At 42.3% G+C, this 23,335-nt stretch overlaps 1 protein-coding gene across 1 annotated transcript in view; it reads right to left on the bottom strand.

Annotated features, from left to right (window-relative positions):
* The window catches only part of LOC119012697 (protein jagged-1b), a 49,496-nt gene that overhangs the window by 4,688 nt on the left and 21,473 nt on the right, over positions 1-23,335 (bottom strand). Inside the window, exons 3-9 of the mRNA XM_037086741.1 lie at positions 16,291-16,348; positions 10,960-11,208; positions 8,964-9,024; positions 7,942-8,072; positions 6,879-6,998; positions 6,633-6,746; positions 2,696-2,809 (exon numbers count right to left, since the gene is read on the bottom strand). Coding sequence (XP_036942636.1) covers positions 2,696-2,809; positions 6,633-6,746; positions 6,879-6,998; positions 7,942-8,072; positions 8,964-9,024; positions 10,960-11,208; positions 16,291-16,348 — 847 coding nt within the window. The remainder of the gene's footprint in view (positions 1-2,695; positions 2,810-6,632; positions 6,747-6,878; positions 6,999-7,941; positions 8,073-8,963; positions 9,025-10,959; positions 11,209-16,290; positions 16,349-23,335) is intronic.

The raw sequence follows: 23,335 nt of genomic DNA, 5'->3' as shown, positions 1-23,335 counted from the left end.
TTTTGCGTTAGGCCCCTCCCATTACCACGGCCACTTTTAGCCAGTTGGCGTGAAAACAAACACACACTTTCAAGCGCGCACACACTCGACCTCCACGCCAAACATTAGCCTCCTAGGGCGAAAACTGTGGCCGTGACAGTGTGGGGAAATATTTATGGGCCGACCAACTAAGCGAACCATAGAGCTTCTGGTTGCAGCTAATGAACCAAAGTTATCAGTGTAATCTTGTTGTGTTGCTTCTCACTGAAATATGTTAAAACATCTCAGTGATACAGGATCTAATCCTGTGCGTACGACAATGTTTAGCCTCCAAAGTTAAGATGAAAGTTGAAGTGGAGACGCCGGCAGGACGCACGCCAACATTTGGAGTGCTTGTCAAATATTTTGTTTAACGAATGCACATCGCATCCAAAATAATGCCTTGCAGCATCTCTGTTTATGCGCAGCTCCCCTCACTGCTTCTGTTAAGTTTCTCTGTGCCTCTTCCCAGCCTTCGTCTCACTGGGAGTGTAAAAGCCAGGAACCCCCCGAGGGCTTGGCTCTGATAGCAGAAGAGGAGGATTAGGACGAAATGCTGAATGAATAAAGGGGAAGTAGTCAGTCAGTTATAGGTAATCTAAACCTGATACAGTCCGTGAGAGGCCTTTTAGGATTTAACACCGGTGGAGTCTATGTGTGTGTGTATGTGTGTGTGTGTGTGTGTGTGTGTTATCTAAGGGAAAAGCCTGGGAGAAAAATGTGGGGACAGACGTCGCTAATAAAAGAGTGAAACTGATAGAAAGTATAATTGCTTTTCACAATTTGAGGCACTACTGATGCGCTGCCTCTCGGCTCAGGCTGTAAAGAGTTTTATCACTTGTGTTTGAACATTGTGTGTGTGTGTGTGTTATACTGAGTTGTGAGCCAGTGACCTGTGATGTGGAACTACGGGGGATTATCAAGTGTCAGAGTGACATATCACTGTAACACAGAGGAGCAGGAGAGGCTGTCATCCTGAAATATGTCTCAGTTTTTTTTCCATAACCCCCCCAGCCTGATACAGTATGTCCACCGTGTGTGTGTGTGTGTGTGTGTGTGTGTGTGTGTGTGTGTGTGTGTGTGTGTGTGTATGTGTGACGTGATGCTATACAATATTCCCTCCGCTGTACCATCTAACACAACAACCCTCGGGGAGTATACTCGTCATTATGAGCGAGTGCAGCCTGCAGAGACGTGACAGTGCATTTAGTGAATACTGATTCACAGTCAGGAAGGGTTTATAGGAGAATTAACATGCCGGCAGCTTTTTCTGCCTCTTTAATTTGTGCTTTAAATGCATATCTCACTTCAAATGGAAAACATAATCACACATATTCCACTGAACACACAGGTCGTGAAACCAGCTGTGTGTTAAAGCTGAGATTGATGTAGCTGATTAGAAGATCAGTGAGTTAAGTCCTGTGAAAGATCCCTTTGAACGCGATAAATATCTATTTATTCTTCATTAACAGAAAGCTAAACCAACGACTGAAAACATTATCACCATTAACAAACCCCAGTATGTTAAACTTCTGAGGCGTTACACTCCCAAACTCAGATAAATTCCCTTGTTCTTGTCTGTTAACCTTGCATAAGTTCAATCTGCAGTCTTTTATGCTCATAATGAAATCTTTGCCATGAAGCTTGTAAAACCTGGTGTCACACGTACATTTCCACCCCTGAGTGAAACTTGGTAGTTTGGTCTCCGATGAAAGCAGCTCGTCTGGTGAAGTGTTGGATTTAATTAAACAGCATGTCTTACAGCCTTAACAGTCCTTGAGTCTGCACCTCAAACACTTAGACAGCACTTCTCCTGTCCTTGTTGTTTAGCCGTCCTCTCACTTGGCAATTTTTTTAATTAAGAAAATAATCACAATAATTGCCTCAGTCCTCCATCTTAAAAGCACAATTTGCATCTCTGGTTTACCTTTAAGTTTCTTCCTTTGCTAGCATAACTTTTATTTATGGCTTGGTAAGGACATATTTACACTAACAATATCCAGTATGAGCGGTATATCACAATATTTACCTTGCAACCATTTGATTTCTAGAACCTGAAGCTGTGCACAGCCGAACACTATGTGATTGAACCGATCAGTGAAGTACTGGCCGCTACAGTCACTTATCTTTTAGTATTTTATATATTGTATTCTTTCTTTCTCTTGTTGTGTTATCTTTCTTGATTTAAATCATGTGTTTATCTACTGTGTGATATTTTCTATTCTAAAAAAAAAACGAGAATAAACTTCTGATCTCAACCTTTGGGTGTAATCCTATAAAAGTGGGTTTTATAAACCTTTTAAACAATTACACTATCAATGTTCAGTTCCTCATACACATTTAGTGACACGTTTCAACAGCTTATCCTTGGCTCTCATCTAACTATTTCATCTCCTCTGCTTGCTGGCTAACTCGTTTTCATTCACGCTAATTGCAATAACACTTAAATGTATTGTTATAACTGACTTGGGGATGTCATTTTTAATCAATTCATTAATTGCTTTTTTTCAAATTAGTTGAGCTACTCTGCAAACTCTCCACGTACGTCCTGGCTACAGCAGCAACTTCTGAGTAGAAGTACCTCGGGCTGGGAATCACTGTACTGGGTTATTCAGAGTCACTGACCATCGACAGGTATATACTGTATATAATACATGTTTAATCGTGACCCACTGACCCAACTGGCAGGTCCTGCCGGTCCATCCAGGTGGGCAGAGGCAGCGGTAACCTCCAGGAGCCTCCTGACACGTCGCTCCACGTCCACAAGGGCTCCGATCACACTGCCTCACCGCTGAGAAGAGAACGAGAAAACATTGTACATGAGCTACTGGTCTGTGTAATGGGAGTGTGTGCGTGCATATCAAAGATATGTTGTGTGTGTGTGTGTGTGTGTGTGTGTATGTGTGTGTCACTGAGTCTGTGCCACCACGCCACCATTGGTATGCGGATGCTTTGGCAGCCCTTGTTTTCATTCTCTTTTCTGCTCCTCTGGTTTCTGTGCAAACAGTGATAAATATAATAATCTGCTGCACGTACATGACGGCTGACATCTCCAACCTTTTCCCAGAGAACAGGCAGGAACGAGTGAATTTAAATAGAGGATGATGGGGAGGAAATGAAGGAGAGACAGGGGGTAAAATAGAAATAGAAAAATGAAGCTGCCACGCCTGGGCTCGCGCCTCTGAAGAGAAATTTAAAAGCGATACAAAGAACAGAGGGAACGTGAGGAGAGGAGATCTCGTTTTAAGGGTTGACCGCGCATAACGTCCTATTACACTTGTCATATTCGTGCAGTTGTGCCATCGAGACGTTTCCCATAAATGTCACGCTCTGCCTCTCTCATAACCTTTTTTCACCCTGCAGAAGAACCACTTTCCATCCTCCCGAGCCCGACTCTGAGCAATAATAACCCGAGCCAAGCTAGCAGCACTTCTCCCAAACAAACAAAGAAGCCTTTAATTAATATTGGTTATATATATAAATCTAGTCTGAACGCAGAGCTGTGTTGTGGTTATGGTCGTCATTCCCCGCGAGCCTGACAATCCTCTCACTGCGTATCCCCCAGAGAGAATCTCCACAACACATACAGAGACCGAGATAGACCGCCTCTCTGACAACAAACAACAAGAGCAAAAATAAACTGTTCTTCATTCCTCTGTTTGTCCCTGTCCTCTCACTGTCGAAGTGTTTACATGCCAGCAGGCGACCTGCAGCGCGGCTTTATCCTGATCGAGGTGAAATCAGAGGATGTGGAACGCGGCTTGTTTACACACGCAGCTCTGACAGACCGTAACCTGCACGATCCAATCTCACCTGTGGCCACTCACACAATCACACAGCTCGCGTATACATACGGCTCACACACAAATGCCCAGCACATGATCGAGACTGTAGTGACAGATCGGTTGTTACTTCCCAGACCAAAAACAAGTTTGACCTTTATCCGCGCTTCAGTGGGAGATCATACGAGCTGTGAGGGCTTCCGTAAGTCGATGTAACACAGCGTGTACAAAGGAACACGATACAGACAAAGAAAACAGAGTCAACAAATTATGTTCCAACTACATGTGCTTACAAATGTGCCTGCATTTTAAGAATAGTCAACTATTTTACTAAACTTTACTACATTTGACAGACATTCTTCTCCGAAATCTCAATCTCGTGTCAGAATGTTCGAAATGGCCGACCAAAGTTTGAGTCACACCACTGGGTGTTTTTAAGGACACCCAGGGCACCCATATTTCCATCAGTTTTTGTAATGCCAAAAGCGGGTGTTTGCCAGCCATTACCGCCACTTTACCAGTGTTTTTTTTCTGGCAACCAAAACCGGTTATTTTTCACTGGAAGTAAAGATGATGCATTTCTAACTCTAAAAAAGGGTTTTTTTTCTGCCTAAACTAGAGCATAACCTCAGCATTGTGACGAGAGAGACAGGAATACTGAACTGAAGCAAACATCATCTGAAATAAATTGCTGGGAAACTCCTGTAGTCAGAGCCCAGCTTTATTTGAACTTGTGGCCTAACCTGGTGAAGCAATGTTTAAAAAAAAGCAACAAGAGTGCCCTCTTCTATGCCCCTATGGTAGATAGAGGATGATAAAGTGCCCACTTCAGTAGCTCAATGTGCAAAAAACAATGTGATAAAGTGCCCTGTTAGGTAGAGAAAACATGATGAAGTGTCACATCTGCTGCCCAGGAAAATGAGCTGGATTGTTCGTGCCCTGAAGTGGTGGAATGGTTAATAATTCCCTGTGTGTTTTTATTACCGAGGTAGTAGTTATCCTTCAAATCTGAGTAACATAATTAAATTAATTTTGATCTTAACCAGGAACTGTTTTACAGAGTCTTTCCAGGAGTGTATCACTGCATGCAGCTGGGGTCCTTTTTCGTTTTTTAAAAAAATGTGCTTTGCAGCATTCCTGAGTTTGATTCATACTTGTGATTAAAAGTCAGGATATCTTTGCTTTTGACCGAGTTTAGGCCAAGCTTGAATTAAACATTATTACCTTCAAAACATGAAAGCACCATGTAAAATATATTTTTTTTCTTTCGTCCCTCCACACTGCTTTCCTTATTTTCTCTTCATCCAAATGCACTTAAAAAAAAAAAAAAACCTGTCCACTATGGACGCAGGCCAGGTTTCTTCAGCGGAAATTGATCTGTGATAACCAGGTTCTCAGATATTTCACACTGATTACAGAAACCGTTTTTCTTGTTTCCATGACAGTGAATAAATCAAATTACTGCAGATGGCCAAAAGTGCCTGAAGGGCATGTGAATACAGACTGACTGATATGATCTCAAGGTAAAAACTGAGGAATATTTGCCAGTTAGTTTGCTGTGATGCAGACAAATAAATAAATAAATACATATCAAATGATCAGAGATTCTTCTTAGACATGACACAGACTACATACATAGAATCTATAATAACGAAACAGTTCAGCATTGCATATTTTTAGGAAAAGTATCCGCCTACTGCTGAACAAACTAATATCACCACAACTAATGATGATAAAAGCCAACAACAACATGTCAGTCCTGCTCTAAAGTTTAGTGTGTATTGTTTTAACATTTAACAGCGGTCTCAGTTTCCTCTCAGAGCAAACAGTCTGATAACATTTCATTAATTTGGTCCAAAACAACTTTTTATTTTTTCCCATGGGCACACACACACACACACACACACACACACACACACACACACACACACACACACACACACACACACACACACACACATCACAAGGGCACCAGATGTCAAACAAATAAAATTGAATTCTGATGATAAAATGTCTGCTTTAGAGTTTCATTATTTTCAGATCTTAGCAGGACTGTCTTCAGTAAAAGAAATTTTAGGCTTCATGTGTTTCCTTATGTACATAACAACCACACCTCTCTAATCAAAAAGGAACCCTCGCCCCCCTTAAGAGCATTTCCAATCTATCTTATCTGGATCTCAGCAAAGTCTGGATGTGTCTTGATGTAAGACTGAACAAGGCCCGAGAGACTGTTTTCTCATCAGTAGCAGCTGGAGCGACTTTCCGATGACCTGCAACTGCTGCATTTTTTAACTTTTAACTCTTATCCCTATTAGTTATCAGTATATTATATACTACATGTATTGTGTTGTCTTTTATGTGAATTTGATGTTCTTCTTCATCTAACTTTATATGAGCCTTACACCAGTCAAAGACACATTTCTGTTCTGCATTAATGAACAATAAAGATTTAAAATATCTTTGAATTAATTAAAAAAACACCCTTAGCTCACAGATTAATCTCAGTCTATATTAAATCAATAGATGTGATTACAGATGCTCCACATAACCTTTTTTGGTAATGTCAGTATGTGTGAAAATGCATATACACACACTGCCCACACACACACACACACAAAGTCAGACGGAGGGCAAGGCCGACCGCTGATTGCTGCTGATACTGTTTGTGTTCAGACTAATTTAGCTTCCTCTGCTGGATTGATTAGAGTCACTCACTGGCTTTGATCCAATAACAACCAATCACACACAATCTCACACCGTCCAGCCCCTCAGCTCAGAGCTGTGTGTTTCCCAGAGCAGTGTGTGTGTTTGTGTGTGTGCCTCGACAATCACCATCAGCGCAGGTGTGTCCGGTCCAGCTGTCGGTACAGATGCAGCTGAAGCCTGTTGGGTCTTCCACACAGGTGGCGCCATTGACACACGGGGATGACAAACATGCATGTTCCACTGATGAAAGGGGATGGATGGATGAGTTGGAGGCACGAGAGAGGAGAAAAAAAAGAAGAGACGACAATTTCACATTAACTGTGGCTTCCCTTGTCATCTTTCATTGTTTCTTTTCAGTGGCTCGACACTCACCAATGTCACAGTTTCTTCCTCTGAAACCTTCCTGGCACTCACACTGGTACTCGTTTGGCTCTGTGTTGGTGCAGGTCCCGCCGTTCTTACAGGGCTGATGGGTGCCACAGTAATTCAGATCTGAAACCAAACCACAAAACTGTCTGATTAAATACTGCTTTCAGTTTCTCACTGCCAACACAAAGCAGCAGAGAAATAATATATATATATTGGTACAGATGGATCCAGGTTAACTTCAGTTTGACTTTGAGAGCGCAGCAGCATACGCACACACACACACACACACACACACACACACACACACACACACACACACACACACACACACACACACACACACAGCGCAGTGAGGCTGAAGTGCATCCAGGTCGGCTCAGTGTGCTGACTGTGCAGGCCAGTAGCTGCAGGGCCTGTTGTCTCCAGTGTTAAGGCTGATTAAAGCTCTGCTTTCTCTAATGATCTCCTCCGTGCCCACAGTCTCTTTGTCTCACCACAGCTCTTTACAGAGCCTGAATGAATACTCAGAAAGAGCTCAGGACCCCACCTATCTGAAAGCGCCCAGCCCAGCCCCGCTCACATTCACCTTACCCAAGGCTATCGCCTTTCCTCTGCACAATACAGCGTCCCGTGGGCACTCTCTTGGCTCCCAGATCCCAGCTCCCACACCGGGACAGAGGTGGGAGGTGGGAAGTTATATTCTGGGATAATGTTGGAGGAAGTTTGCTGCAGTGTGGTGGGAAAAGTTAAAGGTGAAGCCCCAAGGGAACTGTGTGTTATCTCATACAGAAGATCAGTAGGCCATCCCTGGGAAGGTGTGTGAACAACCAGAGCATCTCTATGCAGATGACAAAGTCCTCTATATTCTGAGTTTAGCTGTGGAGTTAAAAGTTACACAGTTAAATTAAGTGTTTGGCTGAGTTACTGATTTGTGTCTCTGGTGTAATTAGTTTGAAGATCACTATGCAGGTTTCTTAAACCTTAGGTGCTAAAAAAAGATATTCTTGTAAGCCATTAGAGTTTAAATTAAGGTTAAAACTTCCTTTCATACTGTCACATGTCTGACCTTTGTCACACAGCAGTCCTCCCCAGTTGACGTCACACACACACTGCCAGGGCTCGGCGCAGCTTCCGTACACACAGCCGGGGAACGTCATACACTGATCACACAGAAGGCCATTCCAGCCATAATGACACCTGAAGAGGTGAAGAGCACAGTCCACATCACATTAACAGGCTTGATAGAAACTGTTTTAAACCAGTAACATCAGTCACTTTATGTGCATACTGTGGCTGATGTTGCTGTGATTCAATGTTGTGAAACATGTTTTCTTCAAATGGCTAATTGGCCTTTGGGAGCATTACTCATATTACTGTCACATTAACTGTCACTCGCTCTGGAGGTTTCTGGTCCAGCAGAGCTTGACTAGAAAAACTGATAAATCGTTTCACAGGTTATATCTACCTTTGATATCAAGAGTTGTGAAGAGAGATCGGCCATTTTAGAGAGGAAATAAGGAATCAGTGCAGGCACCTGCTGTCTGCTACAGGACTTCAGATCCATGAACCACATTAAAAAACAGTCATCAGTATCACAGATAGAGCTAGATTTAGGTGATCTGGTCAAGCTAGAGTGCTGGTCTTTGAAGTAAGTTTTCATAGTAGACAAACCCTGTAATTATATCATCACATGATGCACTACAGCCCAAATATACTTTTTCCCATAAGCTTACATTGTGAAAATAACGTCTGTAAAATGATTGATCCATTGTTTTTAGTGTCACAAGCATCATAACTGGAGCCATTAGGCCAAAAACATTTTCAAAGTCTAAAGGAGCTGCATAACTAAATTATTTCATAACTATTCAAGTTAGCTGAAAATTAACTGGAAGTTAGCCGTCCTGCTCTATGGGCCCCACAGCAGTGAAGATCAGAGTATTTTCATATCCAGCAGGTCAAGATTTTTTTGGCTTCAAAATGCCACAGAGTAGTTTCGGAGGATTGAACGGGGTGGGGGGGGGGGGCATAGTGGCTGAGACAAAGACACCATCCACCATCCACAAAGTTGCTTTAAACCTCCCGACCTACTTGCATTCTCCAGGTTCAGTGCAGAAGCCGTGGACCTGATGACAACCCTGCTTACACACCGCTGTGAACAAACACACACAAAGAGAGAGCTGTTAGAGACATCACATCAGTAATTATGAAACAGAAATGAAGCCAATTTCAGTTACACAGTGTTTAAAGCTGAGATCAACCCTGAATATAGTTAGATGAAAATCCAAAACAGTTGACTGAAAAAAAAAGATATAGAAAACACACGCTTGAGACACCTCATAAAAAGTTGGAATATGTCTTCTTAAAAAAATCTCACACAAGCTCTTCAAAAGTTTTCAGGTGGAGAAAAACTCCCCGAACTTCATCGTGATCATTAACCTGCGGGGGGTAACAGAGGGACCCCTGGCTAATTTTTTAGACTTCCTGCTTCTCTGCGGTCCAATCAGCGACCCGCTGAGGAGGAAGTCAGACGAAGCGAGGATGTCCGTAAACTAGCTGCGTGTCCTTCAGGGTTCCCATGGTTTCCACTCTGGCTTCCTCCATTCACTTTTTAACCATCGCAACACGATGGCAGCGCTCCGAGGTCACACAGTGAGGTCGTCCAGCTGATGAGTCACAGACAGACGGAGAATAATCCCCCGTAACACACACACACACACGCGCGCGCGCACTGTCCGCTAAAGCTAACAGATGTACAAGAGTGTGTCAGTGTAACAGATCCTAAAGCTGTCAGTACTGACATTAACAGGAGTGGATGTGTGGACTTATGTGCGCTGATCCTTGGGTTTGATACTATCAATTGGTGGACGAGCACGAAGCCGATCTTTACTTCTATGCGCGTGTGCGTGTGTGTGAGAGAGAGAGAGACAGACAGAATCCAAAACAACACATCTACCACTTCAAGCTGATGGCGCTGGTTTGTGGGTCAGGTTTATTTTAACAGCCCTTAATCACAAAAACAATTTCAGGGGTCAACGTTTGAAAGACACTCTCATGGAAAAACCTTTTAAGAAACATTGGAAGGGATCACTTAAGAGGAAACCCCCTGTCAGGAGCAGTGGAAAAATAAATGGAAAGTGAAAACATTCTTTAACTTTTCTCATCACTGGCTTCAAGTTATCCTGAGGGAAATATTAGCGGAATTATGATCTAGCAACAAACATTTTTTCCCAAGTATTCATGCATCGTTTCGGAGTAAACCTTGGTAAGCAAACCGAGATTTGAAGGTTTACCAACTAAAGGACAAAGAAGCTGAGCAACAGATGTTAGAAGACAAAGATCCTTCCCTGTCATTCCACCTTTGTAAGCTGTTTTATGCAAGTTACCCACCTTAGATTGAAGGATAGTTTTTACTTTTCACTCTAAGGGCTCCACCATGTGAACACTTGTTTAACTTGAGTTAAAGGTCAAGTGTTGTTATCATATTATTTTTGTCTCTTACACTGATAAACCTGTGTATCTTTATTTCAATGTGTTCAATTCTATTGTAAACTGATCTGGAATGCACTCTGATCAATCTGGTTTCAAATATTTTTTTTGTACTTTGTTTGTGCTTTTACTGTTCCACACAGATACTGTTTTCCTTTCAGTTCCATATTGTACGAAAGTCAGTTAACATATTTTTTGACATTTAATTACATTATATCATCCATCACTGCAAACATCAAGTCTGCGTTTATTTTTGTCCAAACTACACTACTCAGGCACTTTTTCAATTGAAAAGACAAACTGTAAGGCATATTGTCGTGCTGTCTTGCACAGTGGGCCACAGTGGGGGGCTTTTAATGATGATTAATCTACCACAGGAGCATCACAGTGGGCACAAACATAGAGGCACCAGGGGAGGCAATTGATCCAGAAGGGCTTAAGAAGTAAATCATTTGTTGTATGAAATGTGCTTTTGAGTATAGCTCTTAATTGATTTAAACCAAACAAAACTAAAGACTTGAACTCACTGTATCAATCAATTATACATTTTCCAAACTGTTACATGACATATGGTATGGGCAGATTAAAGTTTCCTCACCCTCTTTGCACTCGGGTCCCGTCCAGCCCTCCATGCAGACCTTTGCGCCGCTGGGGTCGCAGTTGAAGTGGCCGAAAAAGTCATCGCGAGCCCTGCAGAACTTGTTGCAGAAAGGGCCGTAGTAGTTTGAATCGCAGCGGAAGCGAAGCCGGTACTCCAGGCTGAGAGTCCGTCCGTGGTGACGGTACGTCTGCCACTGCTCACCGGGGTTCAACATGGAGGAGAGGAGCACTCGCTCAATCAGCTGACCTGAGGGAGGAGGGAAGCAGGAAAGGCTTTTTGAGTACACTGGACAAAAAAAAATCAATAAGGATTGCTTTAGACCTCTTGCCGCTTGGCAAGTGGAGGCTTTTTAAACAATCAGTTTTAAGACATATCTTCACAAACTTCTTTTAAAGATGTAGCAAAGCTTGGATCACATAATCAAAGCTGTTCTCAACAGGGTTTTCTGCAGCATCCATTCAACAATCTGGCATTTTATTTTCCACAATTTTCATGAGACAAGTCAAAAAGAAAGGCACATTTTCACATTTTTCTCTTATGTATCTATCTGTCGATGGAGAAAAGGGTCGGCCATAAGACCAGAGAGAAGGCGACACCAGAGAGCCTGAACATCAGAGCGGACCAGACGAGGCCTGGGGGCAACGCTCCTGACCCCCGGAGGGGATTTCCCAGAGGCGCTGTCACCCCACCTCAGTTATAATCTCCTCTGACAGGGTATTAACACACACAAAGCACTGAGACTACGTGTGTGTGCGTGAGCATATCTGTGTTTCTCAATGTATGTATGTGTGTATTACAGAGATGGTGGTGACGATACAGGGAAAGATTGTGAGATAGTTGCACAGAAAAGAACGACTGGTTGGGAGTAAGTCAGCGATGGACTGAGGAAGGGTGTATGTCGTGTGTGTGTGCGCGCGTGTGTGTGTGTGTGTGTGTGTGTGTGTGTGCGTGTGTGTGTGAGACAAACAGAGCCAAAGAGGAAGGGAGGCAGCTATTAGCACACACACATTGCAAACCGCCTGATGGAGAGATGAGGTCACTGTGGTTTGACACAAAGGAATGAAAACAGGGGCACAAATTGGCCAGTGTGTGTGTGTTTGTGTGTGTGTCTGTGTGTGTGTTTAAGAGAGTAAAAGTGGAGTGGGAACAGAGCGGACACTCCAGCGGCCTCCGTCTGTAGTCAAATCTGCGGGCCCGGTATCCAAACACTCATCACGCTACTGCACTGCATTGTGGGTTTTTCATTATTCTATGACTCTGGCACGTCACAGGGCTAATTTCATCATCACCATTTCTCTGCCAGATACGAACAAGCGAGAAGAGGTAGAAAACAATAACCACATTATCAGGCAGCGCAGCAGGAGAGGTGTATAACAGAGTCTGATTTCCTCCCTTATGAGATTAGATGAGACGGCACAATGACAAGTGAGCACAAGACGAGACAAAGATGGAGACAGAGAGAGTGAAGCTTGAACATTAGATGGCATGAACAGCAGCAACTTTACAGCAGAGCAAATATAAGCAGCCAACACTCGGGGGATTGTGTCTGCAGGTATCAAAAACACATAAATCTCTTTCTATAGCCTCTGGTGATGTCCCCCGCTGCTGGCTGTGAAGTGCTTGCCCTTGACAGGAGCTGAGAAAACACTGCAGGAGGGAAAACGCCTCCTTTTTGACTTCCCTCAACCGACAAATCAATACAGTAGACCTATGGAAGACAATAGATCAGCTGGATTGCACTCATGTCTCCACTATGTTCGATGCATGTGTGTTTTTTCCCAGCGCAGGATGCCCCCGATGAAATTACCCTCATCTGGATAAAGGCACTAAGTCTAAACATGTGTTTTGAATTTTTATAGACAAGCTGGACCAGATTATAATGCTTCTTAATATTGAATTTCACTCTCTCTCTCTCTGTCGGTGGTGGCAATTTGTGGCTATGAGTGCTATGTCAATACAGTTGAAACGTGGGTGAAACCAACAGCGAATCCACACTCAGAATGACCCTATAAATTTGCGCACAGAGTGGAAAAAACACAGAAAATTAAACTGCTGCTATTTTTAAGGTAATTATGGGTCATTAAAACACTCTACTGGTGAAATTGAAAGCAATTTTTTCAAAGAGTGGGAGTCCATTTTGTTGTTGCATGAGCGTGATGGTCTTGTCACTGGTTTAATTGTCTGTTGGTGGTTTTAATGTCCTGAGAGATGCAATACACCAATGAACACAAAGAAGGAGAGGATTGTTAGGAATGTAGGTTTCAAATTCTTTCGTGAAATCAGCTCTGCAAAAAAATGCATTCAACAACTTTGTGACGCATCAAACACACACACACACACACACACACACACACACACACACACACACAATGTGTTGTGGTGAGAAACAGGGAACATAAACATGAAAATAACTTTAACTTAAAACAAGAAAAACTCCACAGTGTGCCTTTAAATGCTGCGATCCGGTGGCAACATTGCCAAAGAGAAGTGAGGCGGGGCAAGACACAGAGATCAGACAGGTTTTAAACGAAACTCCAGGGACCGTTTCACCACATTAGCTACATTCAAGCTGTGATTTGTAATATGAAATGATTTCCTCTTTCTCATTACCTGCCAAGACAGCAAGCAGCTTGTATTGTTTTCACCTTGTGTGTGTGTGTGTGCGTGTGTATGTGTGCTGTTCTGACAAAAACATGTTCCTGGAGACACCTAGTCCAGCGGGGCCCAAGCGACTCTGAGTACATTGCCAGGTGTCTGTAGCCAGATTTTTGCCAGCGCAAAAGCATCACAACTGTGCAGGATTCAGTCAAGACACTTTGTGTAGTTGAGATCAAAATGAAGGCCAAGTTCGAAGATGGGTGTGGTCCGACCCGTGAGTACTTGGTCAGAATGTCAACGTACTGACAGATGTGGCGGTCGGTTTGATGTCTTCGCAAGACGGTCTGACACATTTCACTGCTAGACATGGATCTTGAGTGTGATCTACTGTATGTGTTACAACATGTTTTCTTAACATCTTTCACTGAAACTCATTCTTGTAGCTGACAATCTTCACATTTTATGTTATAAAACAAAAATGCTAAAAAGATATTATCATCAATTTTAATTCATGATGTCTAATGTATGATTGTTTTCTCTTTACAGGATTACGATCTGCCCCTTTTGGTTAAAACTTATGTTCATTTCATGTTTTTCTTCCAGTTATTTACTTTCTTAGCATTTTGCTAAATCACTCTTTACCTTTATTAGTTATGTCTGTTACATTGTAGTTTCTTGTCATCTCCTGCCACATTCATTTTATTTCTGTTCCCTGTGTTACCTGTGTTTCATTTCCCTGCTGGCCAATGTGATTGTGTTCCCTGATCTAGTTAAATGTTGTCATGTCCAATAAAAATGAGGACAAAAAACTATGGAAGTAAGACCAGCATTATACTAAACCTATTATCCTCTAACAGGCAAAGGTACAAACCAGCAAAATTATCACTAGCTCCACTTTGTTTAAACTCAGTGAAGGTCAGACTGTTGGTGCTTAATGGAAATCATATTTTCTCGCTATTTCTAAGGACTGTTTCAGAAGGTACAGTCGCGCTGGATAATCCTTTCTGATTAGCGGCAGGGCCTGATAAGTCCATTCAGACTGCTCCGGGACGCCCGTGTTTGGGCTGAGCTAAGCCGCCGGCCTAATGAACGGCTTTAGACCCAATGTAAGGGCTGTCAGGAGCTCAGGTGGAAACGACAGATGATGCAAACAAGTTGTAAGAACAGCGCTGGAGGGCAGAGGGAAGGAGAGGATGGAGAGGACGGGAGAGGCGAACACACAAGAGGAGAAGGATCTCTGGTGCAGCTCCCGGTTTCTCATTATCTCAGCCATCTTTTGGATAGGACTGGGGACGGCTGGATGAAAGGGACGACTGTGGTATGACAGGAATGAGGAAGGCATAGGAACATCTGTCTCCATCTGTGTGTGTGTGTGTGCGTGTGTGTGTGTGTGTGCGCGTGCGTGTTATGCTTTTTATAGCATGCAGCTCACATTCCCTGTCACAGAGCTTTTCCTGATTATGAGTAGAAACAACAAGGAGACGAGCAGGAAATTAAAGGGCTCGGATAAAAAGACTTTCGAGTCGCATATGATCACAGGCACAAAGACAAAGGGGATATTTTCACATTGTTCCACCATGTTAAACCACACTTACTTGTAAACAAGCTCTCATGAACCATTTGCTTCCATGGAAAAGTTGCTTGTTGAAAACTGTACTTATAGGTAATATAGACAGAATATGTATCTATTTATTTATTTTTTTGCCAGGTCAAAATTAAGGAAAGGCCAGAATTTGACTTTGTGACATCTGTTTAACTGATAATAAATCATTATACCATAGATATTGGTGATTTTTCAAAAATAAACATGTAAAGTTCCCAGGACAAAACCGAGTCCAATGTTTGCACCCCGACTAGTTAAAGCTAACTTTAGTATAAGCTACTAGCATTTACCAACCCATTTCCTGTCTGAAAAAATAATATTGAGCCTCCAATATCTTATTTATAGTTGAGTTTGTTATACCGCATTAAGAAAGCAATGGCTAAATACATTCATACTGGGGAAACAAATATGCACAGACTAGTGATGCTAAAAGCTAATCTAGTTTTTGACATACTGGACAAACTAGTTACACTCTTTAACATTTGCATACTTCAAAAAAACAAAAAGGGAAATTTCCAGGCACAACAAACCGGTGGTTTAAAACCAAACCATCTTGAATCTAACTAGCTAGTTAGAGCTAGTCGGAGTGCAGTCAGCATGAGCACTAACTAAAGTTTATTCTGCAGCTTTTTTGACCTCTTCCCTGTCATTAAAAAAATCAGATTTGATGCTTGTGTATCATAGTAGTTGAGTTGCTATTCCACATTATTAAGGTAGCGAGTAAACAATCATCATGGAGAAAAAACAGTAAAACCAACTGGTCATGCTAAAATCTAACTGGCTTAGGTTTAATCTCCCTCAGATCGATCAAACATAACATTAGTCTAGATGACAGCATCTGATTTTCACTGACATGGCGGTCTACACAGTCATTCGAAAAGTGTTATATTAAGGTTTTACAACTCTGCTGAGTAGCCTTCGAACTTTAAACAAGCAGAATACGCCTGTGGAGGAGGATTATAGACCTACACATTTAAAAACATAAACTCTTTCGTTTTCGTACTTGTCTGTTGGAAAGTATAAACCTTGTAATGTATTCAGCCTCCCTTTCTCTTACATTCCTGCGTACCTAAAGGCACAGAGACACAAACACACATAGGCTCCAAACACACACACTGCAGCTTCACCTGATTCTGACGTGTCGTTGTCATGGTCCATCGCATCCAACACCAGAGAGAAGGACTTCTGTGAAAGTAAAAAAAAAAAACACAGAGAAAACATCTGTCAAACATTTGCCACTAATACCCTTGACTCACTTTGATATTGCAATAAATGACAAAATATAATTCTGTAATCCTTCACAGTTTCATCGATTATCTGAGTGGATTTGTTCGCTTCCAGTTGATCTTCACCGTGACACCTGTGATGTTCGTTTTTGTTGACGAAGGCTAAATAGAAGTTTCAACCGTAGAGGTGGGATGTTTCTGAGACATTTTCTGATAAACTGAAGTATCCGTTCCTTGTTGCAAATATCAGAGTGTTTGAATATTAATGGTAAATTGGCTTCTTTCAAAGTTAATGGGTTATAATTGACAGGTTTACCACAAGTTATACAAACAAAAAAGAAAACAGAAGGAGAGCTGCAGAGCTGTAACAGGGAGGAATCTACTTTCTTTTCTCATTAGTGTAAAAAAATGCACATAACCTCCACAAATGTTTGCATCTGCTATACGTAATGCATAATCCATATATAATAATGAATGTCCTTTATACATAATGCAGTAGGTGGATTCAAATGAGACATTGAAAATCAGCGGTGGAGGAAGCCCTGAGATATTTTACTGAGGTAAAAATACCAATCATGTTGTATAAAAGTACTCCACTGCTGGTTAAAGACCTACAATCAAAATAATTCTTGTGTAAAAAGTGCACGTGTTTGCAACAAAATCAAAGTTCATCATATTTATCATATACTGGAATATTTTAATGATGTCAAGGTCAAGCTAATCTAAAAAAACTTACTGTGCAAACGAATGAAATCCTTTGTTCAGCTGATGTCTGTCTCGGTTAAAATGTGAGAAAACCTTATCAAATTTGTCTCACAAAATCCAATACTGTACAACAACTGACTATGACTACCTCAACAACCAAGTCGAGGACAACACTGGTGTGAAAAGGCTTTTAAGTAAAAGTAAGTCAGAGCTGCCCTTGAGTAACTCTCAGTCCACCACTGTGGAAAGTGTGTGTGTGTGTGTGTGTGTGTGTGTGTGTGTGTGTGTGTGTGTGTGTGTGTGTGTGTGTGTGTGTGTGTGTGTGTGTGTTTCCATCTTTGCTCTATGCCTTGGAAAAAAAAGGACTATCATCAGGAGTGATTCACTGCCCGAACATGCCAGGGCTGCAGCTGGCTGCTGATTCAAGAAAACCTCAACCTGCAGCCATGCAGAGAGAAAGAGATGAGCGGATACATCAGCTTGGTGAGGGAGGACATCCAAAGAAAAAAAAAAACCTGTTCAATTTAATGAACACGCTCTTGGACCAGTTTCTTTATTGTTTACTCTCCGACGAGTCTTCCAGGCTAATCCTGGATAGATGGGTCGGGTTGTTGCGTGACTAAATCTAGAGATTTTATTAAAATTCATAGCCTTGTGCAAAGATAAAATCTAAGGCCATCCTGCGGCAGGGGACTCGGGCATAAGCTGGACATCTTCAAATGATGACTTTGAGCATACAGAGATATCACACTCTGGAGAGATAACAGAGGACAGGTGTTCTGATGCATTTGTTCATCCTATGGACCAGATATGAATAATTCAGAGCGGCGCTTTCTTCTACAACTCCTCTCTCCATCCATCCATCGCTCCCTCTGAGAAACGCACCTGCGCCTGTCATGCAAATGGGTGAGGTTTCTCCTAAAGGGCTACACGGATGTGCAGTCACGTCTTTTGCGGTGAGAGCGCACCGCCGGAAGGGCAGGAGAGGAAGGGAAGCAAGTGATGGGCACAGGAGGTGAGCGAGGTGTGAAGTCAGCGAGAGATGGATTCAGGGGGAGGTCGAAGGCGGTAGGTCGGCAGCAATGCTAACGTAAGCTAGAGGCAAAAAGAAGTCACGCGAGGAGGAGAAGAGAAGATGAAGGGTTGCAGCGAAGGTGCAAAATGGTAGGGGAGGGAAAATTGGTGTGTCAGAAAGCACTGAGTCAGCTCCAAGTGGAGGCACGTCCACTACATCTGCAACAGATGGTAGGAAAAGGTGAGTAGAGTGACTACAAAGGAGAAAAGGACTGAGAAAAAAGGGATAATTATGTGGGAGTATATAAAAAAAAAAAAAAAAAAACTGGGCAAAGAAATGTTGGAGGCTGTGGTGGACTAACCATTTGTTGGACTCCTGGAGTTTATCAGATCTCCAGATATGTGACGGAGAAAGAGAACAAAGGGGTCAGAGGGAGGTGGAACAAAACGATGATGAGATAGAAGAGAAAAGATCAGAGCAGGGCGCAACATAAAGGCGGAGTGATAAGATAAGGAAAACGGTAGAGAGGGGGAAGTGGAAGAACACCCACACGCACGCACACACACGCACACACACACATACCTACACAATACTTAGAAGACATGGCGCTAATGAGATGTGCTGGTCTGCAGAGGGCTCGCAGCCAGTTCATTAAGGCCAGCAGATAGCAGGTAGCCAACAGATGGACCAGCTGGAGTCATTAAGCTTCAGCTTACAACTCGCACCTGAAGTAAAGCTCAGCATTCACGCTTTACTTCTTTTCACGGGGAAGTCCTGGAGCCCTTTAAAATAACATCACTGAAGAATGACTGTCGCTTCAATGTTCCAGTGCTTAGTGTTCAGTGGTGTGGTCGCAGATTGCAACCAACTGAATATCCCTCTCCTCACCGTCTCCTACAGTAGCTGAAAAAAGACTGTGCAACAAGGTAGGTACAAGTTTTGCATTGCACTCCGGTAAAACCCAAGATGTGCTTTAGAAACACATCGATGCAGCAAGCCCTTTTTTCACTCCACACCTCCCTCCCTCATTGGACAAAATCTGAAGGTGGCAGGGTCCGCCACATATAAACATGAAGTAAAACCGTATGAAACTGTGTTGTCCTTTATGGTCACTTTGCTTATTCAGTTTATTCAGTCATGAAAACAAAGATGAGATGTGATTCAAATTTCTTCCCCAAAACTACGTTGTGCACCTTTAAGAATAATTATAACGACTATAAAGAAATTGCCAGTCTTTTCACTGATGGTCTTGTTTTTGCTCATGTAGATTAGATTTTCATGACACATTAAAAGTTACAAAGTACCCTTGTGTAACTACTAAGTTACTTTCCACCACTAAAGAGTTAATCAGCACGTTTCCTGCAGAAGATAAAGTTCTGCTTAAGTTGAGGTGATTTTAGGATCAGAGCGGTTATGACGAACTGTCCGCGGCTACAAAATGCTCACACAGCATTACTTCACTGTTAGCTTGCTCTCAGACCTCGCAGCCTTATCATCTCTACAATCGCCCTCTCCCTCTTCCCCTCACCCTTCCTCCCATCCTCTGTACACGCCTCTCCCTCTTTCTGCCCGCATCTTCTGCCAACTGTAACTTCAGGTTAAGACCTGTGGGAAGTCCAGAGCATTTTTCGAGCCTTGTTCTTTTCTCTTCACCCCTTCACCCACAAGTGTGCACAGCCAGGTGAGTTATGATATCGTCATCGATACAGGAAGGGTGTATCTGCGCTAAGCCCTGTAGCCAAGGTCGAGGTCAGGGGTGAAGCAAACCATGGTTACTGAGTAAAAAAATCACAACAATAACCACTGATAAGACTCGGAATATGTGTGTAAAAAGATTAAGGGAATCACCTACAATAAACGTTTCCTGACAACCTTTCCAAAACACACACAGACACATTCACACTCACACAGACACCGTAGCCATTTGTTTTGCAATCACAAAGTGGTGTGACGTCAGGGAGACATGTGGACACGAGAGGCCAGGCGAAGGCAGAGTGACCACATAGTCTGTTTTAAAAAAAACACATGGCACAGACAGGAAAATCAGACTGTAAACACCACAAAGACCAGGCCGATAAGATCACAGTCAACCAACAAAGTGATATTTTTACCTCCTTCTGACACAAACAACGTCTCAACTTTAATCGTGCCATTTGTGGATTTAATGGCCGCAGTGGTGACAGCGGGGAAGTGGCATAACGGGAAAGGTGTGTGTGTGTGTGGAGACGGAAGATTAACTGAGCAGAGACAGCAGCCTCTCTCAAAACAGTGACGAGAACAATACTTACTACTGTGTTCTCTTTCACAGTCGAGAGCGAAACATTTCTTCCCCCTGAAGAAAACTACGATTTGAATTTCAGAAAAACAGGTTGACTATGCCATCAAATCAACTACAGCAGGATGGTTCAAATTGTTTCATTAGACAGTTAAACACCTGGTCAACAGACAAACACTGCAGCTTGGTTAGTGGATACCTGGCAGCTGAACGTTAACCTCCCTGTGAGGATGAAGGACTTTGCCACAAACAGGTTCATACTTCTCTGAATGTTTCGGGCTTAATGTTACGCGTATGACTGTTACTGATCTCTTCTGACTTTGGCCGACATGCTCACTCAAACTGAAATAAGCCTCTGAAATGAATCAGCAGCAGAGAGACTGAATCTCATCTTGCGGAGAATATGTCTCCATCACCCCCTGATGGGTAAACTGATTGAGTTTCCATCAAACTTCATGTTTATTTTCATGTGTGTTTCCTGTTAAGTTTCTGCTGCCCAACAAATGAAAACTGCAGCACTCTGATAGCCCAAACGGGTTTATTTGATGAGCAAATGTTTCATTTCCTCTCCTTTAACCTGTTCAGCCCGAGCGGATATTTACTCAGACCCAGTGACATATATACTTACACTTACACATCTGAACAAATATTTCACGTGTTCCCTTTATTATGATACCTTGATTATTCAAATAGACCTTGTAGTTGCAGAGATACCCTTTGTAAATTATAGGTGTGTAATTTTCAAGCAGAGACCCAAAATAGACACTAGTTCTTCACAGGTTATGAATAAATTGTTGTTCTTCTCTGAATAAATGGTAGTTCCTGTCATCTGAGCACTTTTTTTCATGAAAACATTTTCTTATTCATAATAAAAAAGTCTGGCATTACAATTTCCAGTGGGCATTTTGTATAAACAGTACGCAAATACAAACTGAGAATCAGGCAGTGATGGAGTGTGACTAAGTACATTTACAGGTCCTAAACTTAAGTATACATTTCCTCTACTTTATAATTACATTATTATTACTTAATAACTTAAGAGGCAAATATTGTACTTTTTACCCCACTATATATACTTCATAAGTTAAGTTACTAGTCACTTTGCAGATTCAATCAAAGCCAAAGTAACATATTTCAAATATATTCCAAAAATATATATCAGCAGTTAAAAAAAGCCACTGATTCCAATAATCACAAAAATGCTGAATACTGGATCTAACAAAACAATTATCGATCAACTCTGGGTCTACAAGCTGGTTTAGTTTTTATACATCTCAGTGTTTTCTCAAAGTTTGTTTACTCTCAGTACATCTTTGGATTAATTGATCATTATATGGCCACAATGATCAGGCTTTTGTATATTTCCACTTATCCTTAACGGTCATATCAGAAATCCAAGTTTGAAGCGAGTCCCAAAAGGATCCTGTGTACTAAATTGAAGGTGAAAAGCAAAATGCTCTAAAGCTGTAATGTACTCATTCCAAACCATTACATTGTCTTCACCGATATAAAATCTCGACTGTGGACCATTTGAGACACGTTGACGTGTCGTAGCAGGAAAAACCACAGGTGGAACTAATAACATTAACGATGTCTCTGGTCCAGCAATTAATCCAAGTCTTACCATTAGCGAATTAGTTACACCTGTGATTGACAAATCAAAATGACTAGCTTGAAAAAGGTCATGGCCACGCGTGCCATTTAAAGCAACATCATGTAGAAATTGGCAGTTTCCGAGTGCAACACTGCTGTGGTAAATAATAATTAACAATGTTGCGTGTTGGAAGCTTGTATGTTAAATAAAGTGTTATATATTATGGGTATGAGAGGACAACAGAGAACAAAGCCGAGTTTTTTGAACCCTGAAACCTCGATGTAGACTGTTGTGTTTGGTTGGACTTGTTCCCTGAAAAGAGGACGCAGGATTGAACTCTGTGGTGCATTTTTAGCTGCATCTTAGCTTGTTTAATTATTTAGCGAGGGAAATAAATATAAACTGAACAAGGAGACTCTTTCTTGTATACTTCCTGTTTAAATGCTCTCCATAACTGTTTACAGCTGTGTGTAACACTGTGTGCGACATATCCCTATTTCAATTTGTACACAGAATATCTGATACGAGTAATCAGATACATGTTTCAGCTGTTCACTGTACTGCAGCCGGATATTTTTTGAGTGTACAAGTGGATATTTGATTAGCTCTGTAATGCCCATAAATCACATCTTGTCTCTCCATCTCAACCACTTCCACTCTGCAGCAGTTTGCAGTGATTTCCTTTCATATCTCTGTGAGTTCAGGTCAGGTCCTTGCACAGAAAGCAGCTCATTTTCAGTCAGATCTCACTCTGATTGTTGCCAGTCATGCCATGTGCAGATGGTCAGAGCCTGGCATGGCCGGAGAAGGAACTGGGCTTTTCCAAAACAATCAAACAAAAACAAAAAAAAAGACGGGACAACATCAAACTAGAAAATAAGTCCCGATGATGAGTCGTCCCTTCCCTCAGGCTGGAGGCTGTCTGGTCGTCTGGCCCCGTCACTTCGCCTGCAGCCTCACGCCGGTCTAACAGCGGTAAAGCTCAGGATTAGAACGAGCTATGCTAATTCAAACCACCATGCAGACATTAGTGATGGCATGCCAAATTCGATTAGATGAAGGTTTAAAAAAAAATCTACCATGTTTTCCATCCTACGAACTCCACTGCCTCATCTACCGCTCCACTTTCTCAGCCTGACCCCTCACTCTCCCTCCCTCCCTCCCTCCCCGATTTCATGGATGCCCCTCTCTCGCCCCCCTGCCATCCCTCCATCTCTCCCTCTCTCTCAGACATGGGCAGGGTAGGATATCCCGACAAAGCCAGGCTGTACAAACACAGCTCTACGACAGGAAGGACTCCCAGCCCTGAGAGAGGAATTTCCCCTCAGAGCTCACACACTAATGCATACATACTTAC

Source organism: Acanthopagrus latus, chromosome 2 (genome assembly GCF_904848185.1).
Source record: "Acanthopagrus latus isolate v.2019 chromosome 2, fAcaLat1.1, whole genome shotgun sequence".
Lineage (NCBI taxonomy): Eukaryota > Metazoa > Chordata > Actinopteri > Spariformes > Sparidae > Acanthopagrus > Acanthopagrus latus.
This window is presented reverse-complemented; position numbering and strand designations above follow the sequence as displayed.